This window comes from Lactuca saligna, chromosome 8 (genome assembly GCF_052625555.1).
Source record: "Lactuca saligna cultivar CGN05327 chromosome 8, ASM5262555v1, whole genome shotgun sequence".
NCBI classification, from domain to species: Eukaryota; Viridiplantae; Streptophyta; class Magnoliopsida; order Asterales; family Asteraceae; genus Lactuca; species Lactuca saligna.
In genome coordinates, this window is record NC_136424.1 from 225,738,482 (window position 1) to 225,758,988 (window position 20,507).

At 29.7% G+C, this 20,507-nt stretch overlaps 2 protein-coding genes across 2 annotated transcripts; both read left to right on the forward strand.

The window, feature by feature from the left end:
• Nucleotides 1-3,568: 3,568 nt before the first annotated feature.
• Nucleotides 3,569-7,811, forward strand: LOC145010528 (protein FAR1-RELATED SEQUENCE 6-like). Its single transcript, XM_078969057.1, has 4 exons — nucleotides 3,569-3,820; nucleotides 3,999-4,138; nucleotides 7,339-7,411; nucleotides 7,719-7,811. Exons 1-4 carry the CDS (start codon nucleotides 3,569-3,571, stop codon nucleotides 7,809-7,811), a joined length of 558 nt encoding a protein of 185 aa, XP_078825183.1.
• Nucleotides 7,808-8,344, forward strand: LOC145010529 (uncharacterized). Its single transcript, XM_078969058.1, has one exon. The coding sequence runs from the start codon at nucleotides 7,808-7,810 to the stop codon at nucleotides 8,342-8,344; it is 537 nt and encodes a 178-aa protein (XP_078825184.1).
• Nucleotides 8,345-20,507: the final 12,163 nt, after the last annotated feature.

Consider the following 20,507-nt stretch of genomic DNA (forward strand, 5'->3'; position numbering starts at 1 on the left):
ACATTCGGTACATCTAACGAGCATATTCGGAACGAGGGAACATAATCACTTTTTGTAGAGTTTTGGCACATAGTTCAAGATGGTGACACGTGTCACCACCTAAGTGGTGACACTTGTGAAGCTCTTGCTATCCCAACCTTCTCTAACACCTCTCCAAATAGAATAGAAATCAGCTTCTTCTACTTGCACATGTCCATCTCTCTCTGAACTCTCTCTCATTCTCAATAAAATTCTGTGAACTTACAACCGTCGGCTACCACCAACCGCCTTGTAATGTCCTGCACCACCACCTGACATCATATATTACCACCACCCATCCTACAACCGACCATCCTCTATTTCAACAACTCCAACGAGGCAGAAAAGATCTCCAATAATGCCTGATCTGGTGACCTGCCACCGGTCGATGTCCACCAGCACATAATGCCCTAAAAATCGACCCACAAGACCTCCTCTACCCCGTACTAGTGTTTGTTGTTCCCATCTCAAACCACCACCGAAAACCACCTTTTCACCCATCTTTTTGTTCAATGGTGGAATTTTTGGGAATTTTCCGGTGAGCCTCCGTGTAGTTTCGTTCCAAAAGTGTGGCGGTTGAAAAGTTCGAAATTGCCAGGGGAAACCCAATTTCTGATCCGAACAGTTTTCCGACAAAACCAAATTGTGTTTCCTACTCGCTTTTTCACAATAAAAAACCTTTATGTGTCGTTTTGTTTAAAAAGTGTTTCGTTTGTGAAATCCCAAGTTACAGTTTGGATCCTAGTTCTAAATCAAAACAAAGCATCGATAGCCCCTTTTATACTTTTGATGTTTTCATGGTGAGGGAATGTAGATGGCGACGATGTTGACGGTGGATGTTCATTAAGAGGACATAAGGGTGCGACTATATACAAAAGATTTTTACTTTCGATTTTTCCAGATGTAACCTTAATCTTTCATTTATGCTTCTATTTACCAAAATCCAATCTTGATCTTTCACTCTTTGTTGTTCATACATATAATATAGGGATGCGGCTAAGTTAAACATACGATTAAGGTTCTTGCAAGGGTTGGAGCTGCATTAAGGTTAAGGTTTCTATGATATTTAGGTTATGAATGAATCCGAGTTTGGAAATTATGGATTATGAAGTCGTGTACGTATTTTCAAAAGAAACATTGTTTAATTTAACATGATATCAGCAATTTTGAACAATTTGATCAAAGGGTTGAAATCAATCAAAAAAACCGCAATGAATGGTCCTGATTGTAGGAGGTGACATCATTAGGTTTCTGTTTATATATATATATATATATATATATATATATATATATATATATATATATATATATATATATATATATATATATATATATATATATATAGGTAAGTTTAATTGAGAAAATAAAAAAGATTGTGAATTGGGGAATCATTCTCAGCCAATCATTTATCTAAGATGTACACCTTAAGAAAATGCGCGTGTCAGTTTTCATCAAGGTTATCTTTGTAAATTGGCCACTTTTTTTATATTGAACTTACCTGTACGTTTTTATCAGTTTCTGATTTAATGATATCTTTAGCTCGTTTGAATAGGATATGAGGAAAATTCATTATCAAGATTCTTTTCTTTATATAACTCGCCAACAATTATACGTATTTTTTCCATTAATCGTCAAGTTTTGCATCTGTTTTTTTGTTTTCTTCTTCGTTTTTAGTTTCCGATTTGATCAAGTATGTATATCGTTTGAATGGCATATATCGGAGTTCATTATCAATATTATTGCTTTATATAATTTGTTTGGAATTACGCGTATTATTTTCGTTTTTGCTGAAGTTTTGAATATGTATTGGAGTTGTTTCACCTGATTTTGTTATGTAGTTTGAGATCTTTATTTCAAATCGGAGCTGATCTAAATTTCAATAAGATATATCTTTGTAGGTTTTACGCTCTGAACTGAGAGAGATTGCTTAATTACATCATTTGATCTACCTGATTTAAGTTTCTTTCAGATATTTTGTACGTTGAGGTGAGATATATTCAAAATTAACAAGATTTTCATATTTACGACTTTTTTTGTGAGATATATTCGATATTAAGATTGTTTTTGTGTATTTATACAGATCATTTGGTTCATTATGTTAAATTCTACTGTTATTGATGGTGATTTGTATTCTTCTATGTGTGAAAGTGAAGAAGAATATATTGAGAACTCATTTTTTGAAGGTATCAATTATTGAATTATTTTGTTGTTTTTAATTTTGTTGATTATCATTTATTGACATATATGTTAATATAAATAAATTGTTGTCTTATTCATATATGAATAAATGTGTGATAATTGTAACTTTGAATTTATTATTATTTTCGTTTTATTCATATATGAATAAGTTATGTTTATTTTATATATTTTGAATCCTCATGAATTTTATGTATTCATATATGAATGTTTTATAAATCCATTAATAAACATTGTTTTTTGTTTTATTCATATGAATTTCATGTATTCATTTATGATTGTTTTATTCATATATGACTGTTTTATTCATGCATTATTAGATTCATTTAGATTTATAATTTTTTAGGTGGTGACTCTTCGAGTTCAGTAGATGATGCGCAATATTGTGGTGATATAATTGGAGAACAAGTCTATAAGCCATATGTACCTATTAAACTTATTCTATTTGAAGGTTTAATCTTCGAATCATTAGTTTTGGTAGTCAAAATGTATTCTGAGTATGCTGAAATTGGTGGTTTTAATGTGAGACTGAGCATGCAGTCAAGGTTTGATAATAAGATTATAAAGAAGAAACATGTTATATGTGATCGTGGTGGCCAACAGAAAAAGAAATATTATGACACATTGGGTACAAGCGGTGTTAGGATGAAACGAAATTCAAATTCAAGAGTTATTGGTTGTCAAACAAAGATTATATTTGAATCTATGTATGGAACTCGAGATTATAAATTTTTTCAGTTTGATGAACTTCACAACCAACCACTTGAGAAGAGAAGTGACTTAAAAAAAAGCGAGACAAATGTCATATTAAAAAAAAGTTTATAGTGTGTGCTTCCATATCAAAAATAGGCCCAACTATGGCTTATAAGTTGAGGGCAAGTTTGAGAGGTGGGTATGAGTTTTTAAAGCCCAAAGTAATTGACTATAAAAATTTAAGGAGAGATATCAACAAGGTTATAGGTTATAATGATGCCCAAATGATAGTAAACACAATGAATGACCATCGAGCTCACTATCCAAATTACTCATTTGAGTTTAATTATCAAGATAATGTTTTCGACTGTATCTTTTGGGCTGATGAAATGGAGAAGGCATATTATGCTGAATTTGGTGATGTTATCTCGTTTGATGCAACTTTCCGAACAAACAAGTAAGTTATTCTATCTACTTTTTTATTGCTTATTCATATATGAATATTTAAACTTTTATGTTTCATGTTCAGTTTTTATTGTTGAAATTATTCTAATAATATACTGTAACTGTATTTATGCTTGAACATTTTTATATTTACTTATAAATACATTAAAAATTGACTTTAATGAAACCTTTTTTTTTTGTGTGTGTTTGGTATTGAATGGTTTTTGTTCAATTTACTGCTATTGACCATCATAAAAAATCAATTACTGTTGGAGTGGGTTCACTAAGCAATGAAAGCATTGAGTCCTACTCTTGGTTGCTTAAAGCGTTTCTTAAAACTCATGGGAAAGAACCAACACTTGATTTGACTAATCAAGATGCTACAATAAAACAAGCAATTGAGAATGTTTTTCCTAATTCAAAGCTCCGATTATGTATGTGGCATATAATGAAGAAGTTGAAAAACAAGGTATTATTTTAATATATTTCAAATATGTATGATAGTATTTAGTTATTCATAGATGAATATAGTACTTTTTTTAAATATTAGTTTATTCATTTATGAATATTTATTGATATTTACCTTATTCATATTTATTCGTTTATGAATAAATATAGAAGTTTATATTATTTTTGTTTTAATACAGATATCAGATGATTTATTTACGAACACAGACTTTAGAAAAAGATTCTCGAAGCTTGTTTGGGACATTAATATGAAACCTGATGTATTTGAGGTGAAATGGGGTTTTCTTATGAAGGAATTCAATCTGGAAGACACAAGATGGTTTAAAGACATGTTTACAAAATATGATTCATGGATAGGTTTATTTTAATGATATTTCAATGTGTGGGTTGATGAAGACTACGTCGAGGTCAGAGAGTGAATTCATTCTTTAATACCTACTTAGAAAGTGGTAATTTACTCAACGAGAGCTTGATAAGGCATTAAAGAAAGCATCATATAAAATGTTGTCACACCCTAAAACCGAGAACGGTAGAAACATTCTCGGGCGGAGGACGTCATGTAAAGTATCACAACAATGCAAAGTAGTAAACAAGCAACAACATCATCTATTGCATTAATAGTATAATTTTGAATACATGTGTGTTATTTCATAGTATAAAACAACATAATGAATAATCAAAATAAAAGACGAGTCTTGACTGCTCCGTCTTCACAAAACCTGGTCGTCGTACCTGTCTATTTGTGACCTGAGAATACAAGTTATTTTGAAAGCGAGTATCAGCAATAAAGCTGGTGAATTCATAAGTATTTATGTGTCTTTGATTTGTAAAACTGTAAAGAAAAGATTTGTAAATGTTTGAAGAAAAGTTTGTATAAGTATGAAAACCCTAGAAAATCCCATATTTCCTACTAGTATAAAAATTAGTCTTCTGCCAAGACCCAACTTTTTTGAAAGTATGTATCACTGTAAATGTGATGGTTTTTCCCTGTATAACTATTATTATAAAATTGTAGTCTACCTCATCTTTTATGTGAATGTGTCACAAAATAAAGGTAATAAGGAAAATAGTATATTTATATCAAAGATAATCTACCTCATCATTTATGTGAATGTGTTACAAAGTAAAGGTAATAAGGAGAATAATATAATTATTTAAATCGTATCCTTTTGCACTAGAATAAACACAACGTGGAAACTCGTCGAAAAGTACAACCGAGAAACATCTGTAGATGAGCACACCTTCTGTTGCAAGCAGCCAAGTGTAGGATGGTCATTCCATGAATATGTAGAAGTATCTATGTAATAGTAGATATGAAATAGTATCTATGTAATAGTATCTATGTAGTCGTATCTCTGTAATTGTCTCTCTTGTAATTGTATGTAATCGTATCTCTTCATATCGTAAGTAATGTATTAGTATAGACTAGTGAATGAACTGAGTCTTGTGTGATTCCTTGTACTTGGAATAGTAAGTAGTATCTCCTAACTATACCTATTATAGTTACTAGTAATGTACGTGTATAACCGAAGTATGCCTTTGCTACCCAAAGGTACTGAATTGAATGATGGAACTTTTATGTCTATATATTTATACATAATACATAACTAATATTTAAATGACATTCGGACAAATAACCGATACCCTAAGGCCACATCCAAACAAGGAAAAGGAAATAAAGTGAGCTAGCAGTCCTAAGTCCTTTAAACATTACTTATATAACTATACATATATAGGCATGCATTTGACAATATAAAAGTATAAAAGAAGTTTTGTAAAACCTTTGGAAAAGTTTAATAACTAAGAATTGATGACTTGATGTCAGTTTATAAAACGATTTAAAAGCATTTTCCTTGATATGAACAGTTTTAAGTATAAGAAAACCTTTGTTTGAAACATATTTTTGTAACAGAGTTTGAAAGGAAATATGCAGTATGTAAGATGGTTTGATAAAGAGTTTTAACATGTAAAAACGTTTGAGAAAGTCATTTGAAGTAATATGTTTGGTAAAACAGCTAAAAGTGTAATAAATCCATTTGTATGCTAGTTATTAATCACATGTGATTGATATAATAACTAGCATGATTCAACTTGTATTCCCCCCCCCCCCCTCTCCCATAAAAGCATTTATAAACATTTAAAAACATTTAAAAGGTTAATTAAGGGGTATGAACTCACATGCAGTGAGTGGATCGTATGGAAGTGTCGGACAAGAGCTAGGTGTCAAGTGAAGACTTGAACACACACAATGATCCTAATAACATATAAAGACATATGTATGTATACAATTACTTATTATAACACTAATTAGACAAGTATAAACACCCTAATGTGAGGAAAACACTTTGGTCAAAGTGTTAGGAGGCCAGTGGGTTGCAACAAAGGATTGCAAGGCATTGTTATTGAGTTTATTATCCATGGACCATACTTAATGGAGTTTACGGCCCAGGGGAGTTTACTCCTAGTCGTAAACCCTCTAAAGGGTCTCAATTTGGGGCTTAAAGGTATGATATCTTAAGTGGTTAAGTGTTCCAAGGCTAAACAAGAGGCTAGGTGATTTTAAGGTCCAAGAATTGACCTCAACTTGAGTTTACGGCCTGGGGACCACTTCCCCATGAGTTTACAGTCGTAAACTCATGGTATGAAGTATCATTTCGATGTTTGAGGTCCTTAGTTCAATGGTGGTTGGTTATAGGCTAAGTTATGGGCATACAGAAGGAAGAGAAGGCATCATTGCACCCTTCAAGGGAGTTTACGGCCTTGGGAGATCCTTGGCCGTAAACTCTCATTCATCCTTCAATTCTTGATGTTTCTAAGGCCTAAGCATGTTAAACCTAGTGTACAACAAGTTAGAACAAGAGTACTTATGATCTAGGAGCTTGAATGGTTGGTTTTGGCCAAGAACACTAGTGTGTGTTCTTGGTGTTCGTGGTGAAACTTGAAGATCTACACAAATGGAATGATTTCACGGATGAAATCATGTAATATTACTACATCAAGTAAGCTATCAACTAGTTAGGACAAGAAACTTACTAGTTTTGAAGATCAGGAATGAAGATCAGGATGATAGTTGAAAGGATTTGGGAGGAAATTAGCCAAGGAAAAGAAAGGAATGAACTAATGGCCAACCTTTCATCATATAAGTTGGAGTTTACAGACCACATGGAGTTTACGGCCGTAAAATCCATTGTGGTGGCCGTGAACTCCTTGTCAAGATGTTTCAGGCTTGTTCTTTGTAGTATAGATTCAACAGATAAACCCTGACACTTATCATTTAAGTGTACAAGGCTCAGAACGCTCAAACAAACTCCAAATTGTGCTAAATGATAGTAGGAATGAGTTTGACTTTCAATGAAGTGTTTGACTGTACAGGATAGAAAATTTCGGGTTGTCACAAATGCGAACACCTCAAGAAATAGAACTACAAGCATCAAAGGTTCATACAAGTACATTATTTTTTTAGGTGCAAAAAGGAAATATATATAAATCAAGTTTTTTCTATACATACTCGTATGTTAGTATTGAATATGGATGGGAAGTTTACATTGTGCAACACAACAACACTAAAAGCAAATTTGAAAATGAAGTTAAGGTAATTTAATAGTTCTTTATGAAAAATGTCATGTGTATATTTGAATATGAGAATATTCATATATGAATATGAGAATATCCATATAAATGAATATTCTTATCATTTTAAAGTTAGAACATTTTCATATATGAATATTTATTTATTATTATTCATATATGAATATGTATAATTGTATATGATTAGAATGTAATATTCATATATGAATACTTATATATGATTGTTCATATATGAGTATTCATATATGCATGTAAATGTGTAATTTTTGTTTAAATTGTTTTTTCATTTTTTTATTATGTTTTTGTATCAGGTTGAAATAAAAGTTGAAGAGAAAGAAATAAATTGCAGTTGTGAACATTTCAAGCGTATGGGTGTTTTATGCAGACATGCATTTACAATATGATGAGATGTGGTGTGAAAGAAATTCCTGAAAGGTACATTCTGAAAAGATGGACAAAGGATGTGATATCAAGAAATTATTGTTTACATTCTCTTCAATCTGATTCACGGGATTGTAAGAATGTGAAGCTAGTCAATGATTCATATTATAATTTTGAATCATGTTTGGATATTATAAGAGATGACAAAAAGAAATTTGCTTTGTTTGCTGAGAAGCAACAGATGTTGTTGAAGGAATTTGAGAGTGAGAGTGATTATACATCAGCTGGATTGAAAAGCAAGACGGATGGTGAAGTCATATGCAAGCTTATGGGTGTTTCTATTCCTATTCCAATAGAGATTAATATTCATGTTCCTCAAGTTCAAAGCAATAAAGGTTCTGGAATCAAGAAAAGAATTCCAAGTGCAGGTGAAGTAGTATATGAAAATTCTAAAAAAGAACATAGAATGTGTTCAGGATGTGGAAAACGAGTTCCTCACAATTTACGTACATGTCCCGTAAGAATTGCAGTTGCTCAATCAACAAAAGACATTTAGGGTTTTTGTTTTGTTTTGTTTTGTTTAATGTTTTTTGGTTTTATTCATTTATGAATATATGTAGATAATAACCATAAAGAATAATATTCATGTATGAATAATACACATTTATATTGATATGGTAAATTGAGATTTGAAATATATGTTCTATTAAAATGAATATATCATATTTGTTTTTTAAATAAGTTATATTAAATAAGTTATATTGATATGGTAAATTTATATGTGAAATACACATATTATTTGTAAATAATTCATAAATGTATACATAATGTGTGGATTCATTTATCATTGGAGATGTTATTATTTACATATTAAATGTGAATGAACATACAATGTTCGTATTCAATTATGAATACACTTAAATAAAATTGAAAACCAGCATAAATGAATACAAATATGTGAACTTTGTTAGACTAACAAATAAGTTGTATTCATATTTGAACTTTTTTATACTAACATATTACTCCTAACTTAATCATAAATGAATATATCATATTCGCATTCATTTATGAATTAACAGAAATAAACTTTGAAAATATTTGAATATAAAAAGTTACAAAAATAAGAAAACTTGTTTCTACTAATAAATATGTTATATTCATATATGAAATTTGTTATATTCATATATGAATTTTGTTATACTAACATATTACTTCTAACTTAATCATAATTAAATATACCATATTCGTATTCATTTATGAATAAACATAAACAAACATTGAAAATATTTGAATATAAAAAACTGACAGCTGTTTCTATTACATAATCATTGAAAGTTGTTTCTATTACATAATCATTCAACACAAGAAAATAAAACATGTTCATAAGCATTTCACAAACTATTTAAACGATGTTCAATAGCATTTGACAAACCATCTAAAACTTGTTTCACAGAATCATCTTACATGTACTTCAAATTCATTCATCTTCAACACAAACTGTTTTATATCATCACACTTCATCACAAGCAATCATCAATATTCGTTTAACATTTTTTGAATTATATGCATAGCCTTGTATGCATGAGCAGTACGCACTTTGAATTCAACCTTTTGATATTTTCATCAAGATCCAACATCTTAGCCTTCAACATGTTAATTTTAGAAGTTAGCATTCGATGTGCATACCTTTGCCTAAGATTCTCTAAAGTAGTTTGTTGAATTTCACTTTCTTTATGAAGACATGGTTTCCACTTTGAGAGTGGTTGTCCCATATAGGTCTCCATATATCTCATTGCAAAGACCCCATAATCAAATTTGTTTTTAACTTTTCTCCATGGCATTTCAAGTCGTTGGGGGTGTGATACTTTCTTTTGAGATTGCATTTTGTCTTAGATAGTTTATTTCTTTAAAGTATCTCACAAACAAAAATTTCTGATCACTAAATAAAATAAAAGTTAGATATGTAATAAATTGGTTCTTTTATGTTGTTGTGAATTGGGTACATACCAAGGTTTCAATAGTACTCCGTATTTCCCTTCATATTGATGATTTCTTTAAGTTAAAAACAATCACAAAAATATGAGCACTTCTACCAACTGGAAAGAATACTTGTTTTCATGTATATAATGGTAAGTATTTTGTTGATAAAATATATATTAAAAACAACAAGTTTAATTAACATACCATGTCAATATCTTTTATGTTCAAGATTTTTTTGTACCCATCGGTATTGTCATGAAAGTTCTCCTTGAAATTTTCATACTTTCTTTCATCTGACAATGTTAAAGTTAGATAAGCAGTCTGTAACCAATATAATTTTAAAGGATTAGTAAATTGTTAATCATAAATGAATACATCATGTTCGTATAATAATCATATATATATATATATATATATATATATATATATATATATATATACACACTAAAGATATTTATTTTTGATTTTCTTATTCAAAGATGAATACATAATCATATATTAATTTCAGCTGAATATTCATAATTATTTCAAAGAATACATCATATTGGTTTCAGTTGTAAAAAAATATATAATATTCATAAATGAATACATCATATTGGTGTATTCATTTATGAATAAATAAGAAATTAAGGTTAGAACATAAACTTACAGAAACTCCAACTTGCAAGAAGAGTATGTATGGTGAATTTCCAAATCCCTTCCCAGTTCTTGGTGGTTAAGTAAATCAGTCCGAGTGTCTAAAAATTCTCCAAAAATCTTTGTGCTTGCATATAGACTTTCCATAACTGCTCTTTATTTTATCTGACCATATTTTGTTTACACAACCACATCTCTGCAAATATATAATCAAAATATCATACATTATTATCTATATAATAATCATATATAAATGTCTATAAAATAAAGTTACTTACGATGTATTCCCTTGCAAGTTGAACAACCACTCACAGACAATACTCTCCTGATGTGTCAGTTTAGGTTTTGTGTCTAGTATTCTGCATTAGAAAGGCAACTTGAAAGCATCGACAAGCTTCTTCTCTCTTGGTTCATCCGGATCATGCTTTGATGGTCCTACTTCAGTAGGAATTGCTACAGAGATTGGATTTGTGAATAAGTAATGTATTCATTTATGAACATTATTTATGAATAAGTAATACTATATTTTTATTTATTTTCATATTGTGTTATTAATTTGTGAATAATAAAACTTATTATATTCATTTATTAGTGAATCAACTAATTACCTCTAACTTTTGCATTTCCTTTCTAAATTTCTGTTTGTTTATCTTCACCGCCATCTTTCTTGTTCCTAGTTTTTGCTCCTTCTTTAGTTCCATGTTCAGAGTTTTCCTTGCCTGAAACATATACATCGCATATGAATATTTTATATTTTTTACTCACTTATATAGTGTATTATTCACTTATGAATTAACAATGTTATTAAAAAAATCAATGTAAACATTGTAATATATTTTAAATCATTCATTTACCTGTATCATCTCCTTTTGTTTTTTCAACTTCTTTTCCTTGTTTATATAAACATCCTAATTTTCCATTTTCTCCAAGATCCATTTAATATTATATATTAAATAAAATTAATTAATGAATTAGTGAAATAAATAATGAATTGATAGTAACATACCTTGAATAACTTGACTGATCAGAGTATTAGTTTTACTTCTAGTTATTAGTGACCCTAGTCAAAGTTTAATAAAAAATTGTTATTGTGTATTAATATTTATATATTTTTTTAAAAATAAAAGTAAGTCAAAATTTACCTATATAAATATTATCCAAAATAGTTTTCATTTCAGGGTCATTCTAGAATTCATCTTCTTGACTATTTAAACTTAAAAATCCAATTCCAATGACAGTATCCACAATGTTGTCAACAACTTTATCTAACATATTTTCATTTTCAGTTTGTTGAATAATCTCTTCATGATTATTTGTTTCTTCAGCATCATCATCTTTTTTCTCTTCATCATTGTCATTTTTATAGTTCTTTCCATCTTTCTCTTTTACTTCAGTTTCACCTTCTTTTTGACTCTTATCTCCATCATTCTTTATTCCTTCATTCTCTACTTCATTTGAATCAAGCAAATAATCTACTTCGACTTTCATCATTATCATTGTCTTCTTCACCATTTCCCTCTTTATCTTCATTTTCTTTTTGATCATTTGTTTTTTTGACCCATTATTGGTGTCAAATTGATTCCTTCAACTCCAGTTTCGTTACTTGGAAATTCAAAAAAGTGTTGTGCTTTTAGTTTTTTCTTCAACAATTATATTTGTCATCTTTTATTTGAAAATCCTAGAAGTTTCCTTTTCAAGGAACTTTGTTATCGCATCATTGAATTTTGAATTCAGCTTTTCCTTCATCCTCTCAAAACTATTAAGCATTATATTTTTGATTCATATGCCTATGTAATAAAAAGAAGTATTTAATGTAATTATATATTATTAAGATGTTCAAACTAATTACCTTAATATAATGATCTTCATCTTTATCAGAATCACTAACTTCGATATCTGTATCTCCTTCATCTTGTTCATTAACAAATTCCTCATTTAATTCTCCAAGTCCAAATCTACCTTCTTCTTGTTGAAATGTATCTCGATATCTAATCTTCTTTGAACTCCAATAACAAATTGTTGGATGTTTACATGTTACCATTAAAGCTTCTGAGTGGATTTTATCAGCATAGAACAACTACAAATAAATGATAACTAATTGATATTAATATATGAATAAGTAATTCAAACCATTACTTATTCATATATGAATATATATATATATATATATATATATATATATATATATATATATATATATATATCAGTTATGAATAATTAATATTATTAAAAATCGAGTATAAACATTATAATAACTTACCACCAAGAAAGCTGAAGGTCTAACAAAGTAGCTGTTATCTGAGTATTGTATGTATGAGTTCTTTTTTCTGACAAGACAGTCCAAAATATAGATGCACCAATCTATGTTGTTGATATCTCTTTTTCTTGAAATATAACTCAAAGGAAACATGTTGCATCTTCCCATTGATGTTAACTCACAAAACTTGTTGACAAAAAGAGTTAAGAAGTTCCTTTTGAAATTGAAATCAGCTTCTGTTGTACTAACAATAACTTTTTTGATCGCATTCAGTCGAATGATTGATCCTTCTTGAAACTGTTGCTTCCATTCATCATAACTAGAATCATCTTTAGGCCATTGATCCAGTTTTGTAAGTATGGTTCCACCTGTTGGAATGCCCAACATGTCAGGAACAAATTGTGCTATTACTTTCTGTTCCTTTCCTTCAACATCTATCAGCATTCTCTCAGAACCAAATTTTTGAATAATATAAATCCTAACTTCAGTTTATATCTGTTATTTTCGTTTGTAGAAAACTTCCAAAACCCATAGATCTTACATATTCTTTTTCTTTTTTGCTCAACCCAAGGATTATAGATAGTAGTGACTTTGGTGAACATCTGTTTTTCATCGAGTAAAATTCCTTTACCACTGGGTTTTTTTCTCTTTCTTGATTGGTGACTCTTTTTTTTCCTTCTTTGATGGACGACTACTTTCAAAATCAGAGTCTAAATCATGTAGTTGTCGTTTTTCAGGAGTTTTCCTTTTTGATGGACTTTTTCTGCTTTAATGCTTTCTTTTCTTTGGTGTTTTTGTTTCTTTTTTATCTGGGAAATGAAAAATATAATATTTGAATAAGTTATTGATATATGAATATGATATATGCTCGTTGATTTATTTATATTTATTTATTACAAAAATATAACTAAGATATACAATTTTATTCATATATGAATATATTAGATATGATAAGAATTTTGTACCTTTCATATTTTTCCTCTTCAGATATGTTTCTATCATTGTTATGGGGTTTTTATCATAAATACAAATCTTCTTACCTTCATGAATTAGTGAGTAGAAGATAAAAAATTTTGAAATACATTTTACTAAAGATCAATTATCAATTTCAAAAGAAAAATGTTCCAAAACAAAACAACATAAAGGTATGAATACTTGTTTCCATTCACATATTATTAGCTTTTGAATACAAACAAAGCTAAACCATATATTTATTCATATATGAATACAAGAATTCAATAGTTTTTTTTAATATAAAAGATATACAGATTGAATTATTCATATGTTAATAGAAGACAATTATAGGTGGGATATACAAGTTATTTATAAATTATAGCAGGGATATAAAAAGATACGATATGTATTTTATACCTTTTTGCTTTTTCTGCATTGATCGTGTTTCACTCATTGTTGGTGAATCTTTATCGGAAATGTTAGTCTTCTTACCTTCATTCAATAGTGAGTAGAAGATAAATGAGTTTGATATTCACAAATGAATATTTGAATAAAACATATATATTCATATTTTTTATTCACATATAAATATGTATGCTATATTCATATGTAAACAGAACATACATAAGTAATTTTTGTTGTATTCAAATTTGAATAATATATATATGACAGCAAATTATGTTCTATTCATATGTTCTATTCACAAATGAATATTTGAATAAAACATATATATTCATATTTTTTATTCACATATGAATATGTATGTTATATTTATATGTGAATAGAACATATATAAGTCATTTTTGTTGTATTCGTATTTGAATAATGTATATATGACAGCAAATTATGTTCTATTCATATGTCAATATAACATATATATATATATATATATATATATATATATATATATATATATATATATATATATATATATATATATATATATATATATATATATATATATATATATCAATGTTGTAAAAATCCCGACTACATCCCGATTAATTCCTAGGTGCTACTCGACCGATTAAAGGCCGCCTAGTGATTAATCATTGCATATATAATGAGTGAAACGTTATCGAACGATGGAATTTTAACATTTTGAAGAAGTTTTATCTCAATGGAAACTATTTGAGGCATGATTAGTGTTGTATTAATCATATTAACCTATTTTGTTATCATATTAGTGGTATTTACGTACTTTGATATGATGTTAGTCATATTTATTTTTTAAAAATTCAACAAATTAGCAATTAATGGTACCCGATTAATCTCCGCCTAACCGATTAATCATTTGACCCCAGTCCACCGACTAGCTAACGTCGATCGTTTTTTGCAACCTTGATATATATATATATATATATATATATATATATATATATATATATATATATATATATATATTCATATATTTTATTCAGATATGAATATGTATATTACATTCATATATGAATAGAAGATATATATAAGTTATTTTTGTTGTATTCATATTTGTATAATGTATACATGACAACAAATTATGTTATATTCATATGTGAATATAACATATATATTCACAAACGAATATTTGAATAAAACATATATATCTACATGTGAATATGTGTGTTATATTAATATGTAAATAGAACATATATAAATCATTTATGTTATATTCATATTTGAATAATGTATATATGACAACAAATTATATTATATTCATATATGAATATAACATATATAATTTAGTTTTGTTTGTGTTTAGAAGTAAATAAAACATATAAAAAAATTATCTTCAGTATGTTTATTTTCTCTTGTATTTTTAAGTAAAATCTCATCTAAATGTTGGCAATCACTTATGAATAAAGTTAATCAGATCTAAATGGAATAAATATTTTATTTACCTTTTTGATTTGTTTTTGTTTTTCGTTTATATGTATGCTTCACTGTTGGTGTTGTTTCTGTAAGGGTAAGTAGTTAATATTAGGAAAACATAAGCGAAGTATGAAATAACGTTTATATTTTGATAGAAAAGTTGTGAATAAGTATGAAAAATGAAGAGAAGATGTAAAATCATTTATATATCAACTAATAATGGATGATTCTTACAAAAATTTCAAGTAAATCAAGTAATAACGAAGAAGGAGGGTTACAAGAATGAACGATTATCACAAAATTTGAAGTAACAACCTAATTTGAACAATGAACAGTGTGAATACAAATTTTTTAGTTCTAACTCAACTAATAATGAACGACAATTACGAAAAATTTCAAGTAATCAAGTGATATTTTTAGAAATGATTAGAAATCATTAAAAATTGAAGAAAAAACACCGATGGTTACATTTCATAGTCTAAGAGTGAGGAAATGGTTTCGTTCATGTTTTCATCGGAAGATATTTTTCTTCGTTTTCTTCTTATCGATGTTGAGAATCCTTTATGTTATTGAATCCTTTTGGAAAAACGGTTTTCGTGTTATGGGATATCGAAGAGGAAAATGATAGTTTTCTGTCGAGATTTGATGTGTGATGAAATTGTTCAAGTGCCCTGACGGTTTAATGATTTTGGATTATTTACAAATTTATCACCGCTCATTAATGTATTTGGATTATTTATAAGTTTTACACCGCACGTTTTTTAAGTTAATTAAATGATTGGCTGAGAATGGTTCCCTCATTCTCAACGTCTTTTTTTTTCTTAATTGAACCATCATATATATATATATATATATATATATATATATATATATATATATATATATATATATATATATATATATATATATATATATATATATATATATATATATATATTCCAAATAACAACGATCTAAATATTTAACGTTTAAATAACAAAAGGTATGGTTTTGGTCATATTTATAAACTATAATAGTTATTTTTACCGTTTGTGGACGTAACTATCAAAATAGTTGTTATACGTATTTTTCCTTTGAAAATGTTAGATGTACTACTATTTGAACTTATACGTTAGCTTGGTATTATTTGTTTTACATTTTCGGGAGAAATACATATTCATCTTAATTTTTTAATTTTTGATTTATTATCTAAAGGTTTTTTATATAAAGGGTTAGATATTGTTTGATAAAAAAAAAAAAAAAAAAAAAAAAAAAAAAAAAAAAAAAAAAAAAGTTATTACTTAACTTAATTGTTTTTTTTTTTTTTTTTTTTTGTCAAACTTGTCGCAATATATATGATGTTTATAAAGGTTTATACTCTTATTATAATCTATGATCACAAACGAAAAAAGTCGTTAAATTATATAGTTCATAACTGTTAAATAGTTATCGTATTGTTAAAAACAATAATTGTTGGTATTACATCGAGTAAACCCTAGCTTGTTCAAAAAAAAAACAACGAATAAACATATACCTCGGTTATAGTTTCATGTAGCATGAATTACACTCTTAGATTTGCAAACTTGTGCATTATACAAGTACTTGTGTCATGTTAAGTATCATAAACGCTTAATGTCACACCCCTAAACCAAGGATGGCGGAAACGTCCGGGGGTGGAGGACTTCATGTAGTATCATAACCACAATTTCAATAGTAATTTAAGCAAACACAACCAACATATATATAATTGAAAAAGTTACATCACTTGTATGAATTTCATGGTTCAAAATCAATTACAATATGTTGACAAAATATGAAAAGTTTGACGCCTTAACGTCCCATCCTCAAAAGCACTTGATTACCTGTTTAGTGTTTTCCTGAGAATACAAGTTGTTTGAAAAGTGTCAACACAAAGGTTGGTGAGTTCATAAGCTTTTATTATAAAACTTAGTAGAAGTCTTTCAAATGTAAATGTCGCGTTTGTTTCAGAAAAATCCGATATTTTCCTTGAAATCCGTAAAATGTAGCCTTATAACCAAAGACCAAAATGTATAAGAAATCATCATTACTTAGTAGAAATGTCGTGAGTTTAAAATGATATGGAAAGTAAATTTTTAATCAACCTAAAACCTACTTCGGTTTTATGAAATCCCGTAAACTTTATGAATTGTTATCTCCCTAGGTGAGTCGCTATAATCATACTGTGACTATGTGAACCTGCCACAACGTTTCTCAGGCATCGCGAAAATGAAATGACATTTGTCACCCGTAGACCTACAGGTCCCACTGTAGCTAGCAGCAAGGTGTGGGGTGTCAAACCCAATATAGATCTATATACAAGTATCACGTTCTCCCTCAAGGAGATTCTGATTATAACTACCAGGAATTATATGCCGCACTCGGACGTACGGAGAGAGAGAGAGAGAGAGAGAGAGAGAGAGAGAGTCTCACAATATAGGTTAACAAGTTTACGTGAAATGTGTGTGAATATAAATCTTTCTTGTATGAATGTACCCTTTTTATACGAGTGTGTTGAGTGATGTATCATAAACTATACCTATTATAGTTTATCTAAAATGTATGTAATATGTATGAATTCTTTTATGGAAATGTATTAGTGTTATGAATTTATCAAACTATACTTTTTATAGTTTAATATACGTGTTCTAAAATGAATGAATAATATTTATTATGAATGACTTAGTTTCAGTTCATGATGATAAACTAACAAGGAAACACATTCAATAATTAGAACTTACGATTATACACTTTGCTCAACATAATACAAAGTGTTATGATATTTACATGCTGTTGGCTAACTTTAGCCATTCGGCCCTGTTTTGGAAAAATCATAGAAAAATCATACGAAGTCGAAAACTAGATCCGTAAATTCTGAGAGTTCACAAAATGTGTCTAGTTTACTCATAATTTTTATCACGATTTTTAATGACCTCCAACTTGGGTGAAAAAGTCCATAATCACAGACTGGTCCGGATTGTTGTTTGAAATGATAGGCAGTTTTGTAAAATTCACCATAAATTGTAGAAAAATCGTATGGAGATGTGCAAGTAGTCCTTTTAAAGCTAAAAACTTGAAGTATTTGCACCTTGTACAGTTTTGAAAACAAAAATGTTTAAGATGCCCAAAACAGTCCGTGAATGGAGTTGAACTTTTCTGATGAAGGCTGTTAGAAAATTTTAGTTATGTTCTTAGTGTTTTAACTTGTATTCCCCCCCTGAAAACTTGAGAAAACATGAGAATGTAGGGGTATGGACTCACCTTAAGTGATTTCAGTAGATGATTGTTGAAGAATGGAAGTGTTTAATTCAAGAACACTTGGAGATGCCTTGAAAATTTTTGAGAATCTAACATTATAGTTATAGAGTTTGTGTAAGCAATCAAAGATTTGAGTAGAATGAAGTGAAATAATAATAGGGAGGATGAATTTTTACTTACTAAGAGTGGAAGAACACTTGAACTCCGCCTTGAATCTCGAAAATTTGTGTAGAAAAAGTTTGAGAGAAAAGTGGTGTTTGTTACTTAGTGGAATGAGAGCAATGAGAGAAAATGAGGAGTATGGCTGGTCATAGAGTGGGTATGGGGTGGTTGCTTGTGTCATAAGTTAAGGCAAAGTCAACACTCCACCTTAAATAAATCCCCCATTAGATCTTTATTATTTAGATAATGATTTTCATAAAAATATGTTTAAATTATGAATATTTAGAGTTTATTATGTTAAAATATAATTTCTGGAGAAAATCCCGCTTTAAAATCATGAAAAACGGGCTCAAAATGTTAAAAATATCAAAAATGGGCTAAAAGTGACAAATTTCCGAAATCTGGCTGAGGTTCGGCCTTCTGATGCTGAAACCGAGAGGAGGAAGGGTAGAAACCGAGAGGGGAGAAGAGAGAGGGTAGGAACCGAGAGGGGAGAAGAGAGAGGGTAGGAACCGAGAGGGGGGAGGAGAGAACAGAGGGGCGCGAAGAGACGGAGAGGAGAGAAGGAGCAGAGACCGAGAGACCAGAAGAGACCGAGAGAGGCAGAGAGTGAGAAAGCAGAGACCGAGCAACCAGAAGAGAGACCGAGAGAGGCAGAGCTTGAGAAGGCAGAGACCGAGCGACCAGAAGAGAGACCGAGAGAGGCAGAGACCAAGGCTCGGTCTCGCATGCCTCAGCCACCAGAGGCTCGGTTCTGGTCCTAAGAGGCCTCTCTTCCCGGTTTCGGTTCCTAAAGCCTATTTTTCTCGTTTTCGCCCCGTTTTAAGCCGTTTTTGACCCGGTTAAGGGTCGGTATGACCCGAATGATTCCAAAAAGTTACGGGAACTTTTGAGAGAGATTTGGGAGAGATTTCACCTACTTGGAGAGATTTGGGAGAGATTTGACATTCTTGGAGAGATTTCTCATACAAAGAGATATTTGAGAGAGATTTCACATACTTGGAGAGATTTGGGAGAGATTTGACATTCTTGGAGAGATTTCTCATACAAAGAGAGATTTGAGAGAGATTTCACATACTTGGAGAGATTTGGGAGAGATTTGACATTCTTGGAGAGATTTCTCATACAAGGAGATATTTGAGAGAGATTTCACATACTTGGAGAGATTTGGGAGAGATTTGACATTCTTGGAGAGATTTCTCATACAAGGAGATATTTGAGAGAGATTTCACATACTTGGAGAGATTTGGGAGAGATTTGACATTCTTGGAGAGATTTCTCATACAAAGAGATATTTGAGAGAGATTTCAAGTGTGGCATTTGTGAGTGTTTGGCTCCGCAATGCAAGTTTCTTGTGCCCTGTTAAGTCATGATTAAGGATCCCACACACTCCCAATGAGTATGCAACATGGTTTTTACCAGTTTAGTTCATTGATTAGCACTAGGGCTTAGGAAATTTTAACACAAGACTTTTCTCAAGTGATGTTTTCCCATTAATATAGCAAGTTATACAGTATGAACATAACACAAACCCTAATGCACAAGGTTTAATCGAGTTGGCCGGCTTGACTTGATGACTTGACTTGACTCAAGATTGACGATTGTCACATCATCCCCGTTAGAG

Coding starts and splice junctions, on each gene's coding strand:
- LOC145010528 (XM_078969057.1), top strand. CDS start 3,569: ATGGTTTTTGTTCAATTTACTGCTATTGACCATCATAAAAAATCAATT. Junction 3,821..3,998: donor TGAAGAAGTTGAAAAACAAG/GTATTATTTTAA, acceptor GTTTTAATACAG/ATATCAGATGATTTATTTAC. Junction 4,139..7,338: donor AATCTGGAAGACACAAGATG/GTTTAAAGACAT, acceptor CTCGTATGTTAG/TATTGAATATGGATGGGAAG.
- LOC145010529 (XM_078969058.1), top strand. CDS start 7,808: ATGATGAGATGTGGTGTGAAAGAAATTCCTGAAAGGTACATTCTGAAA.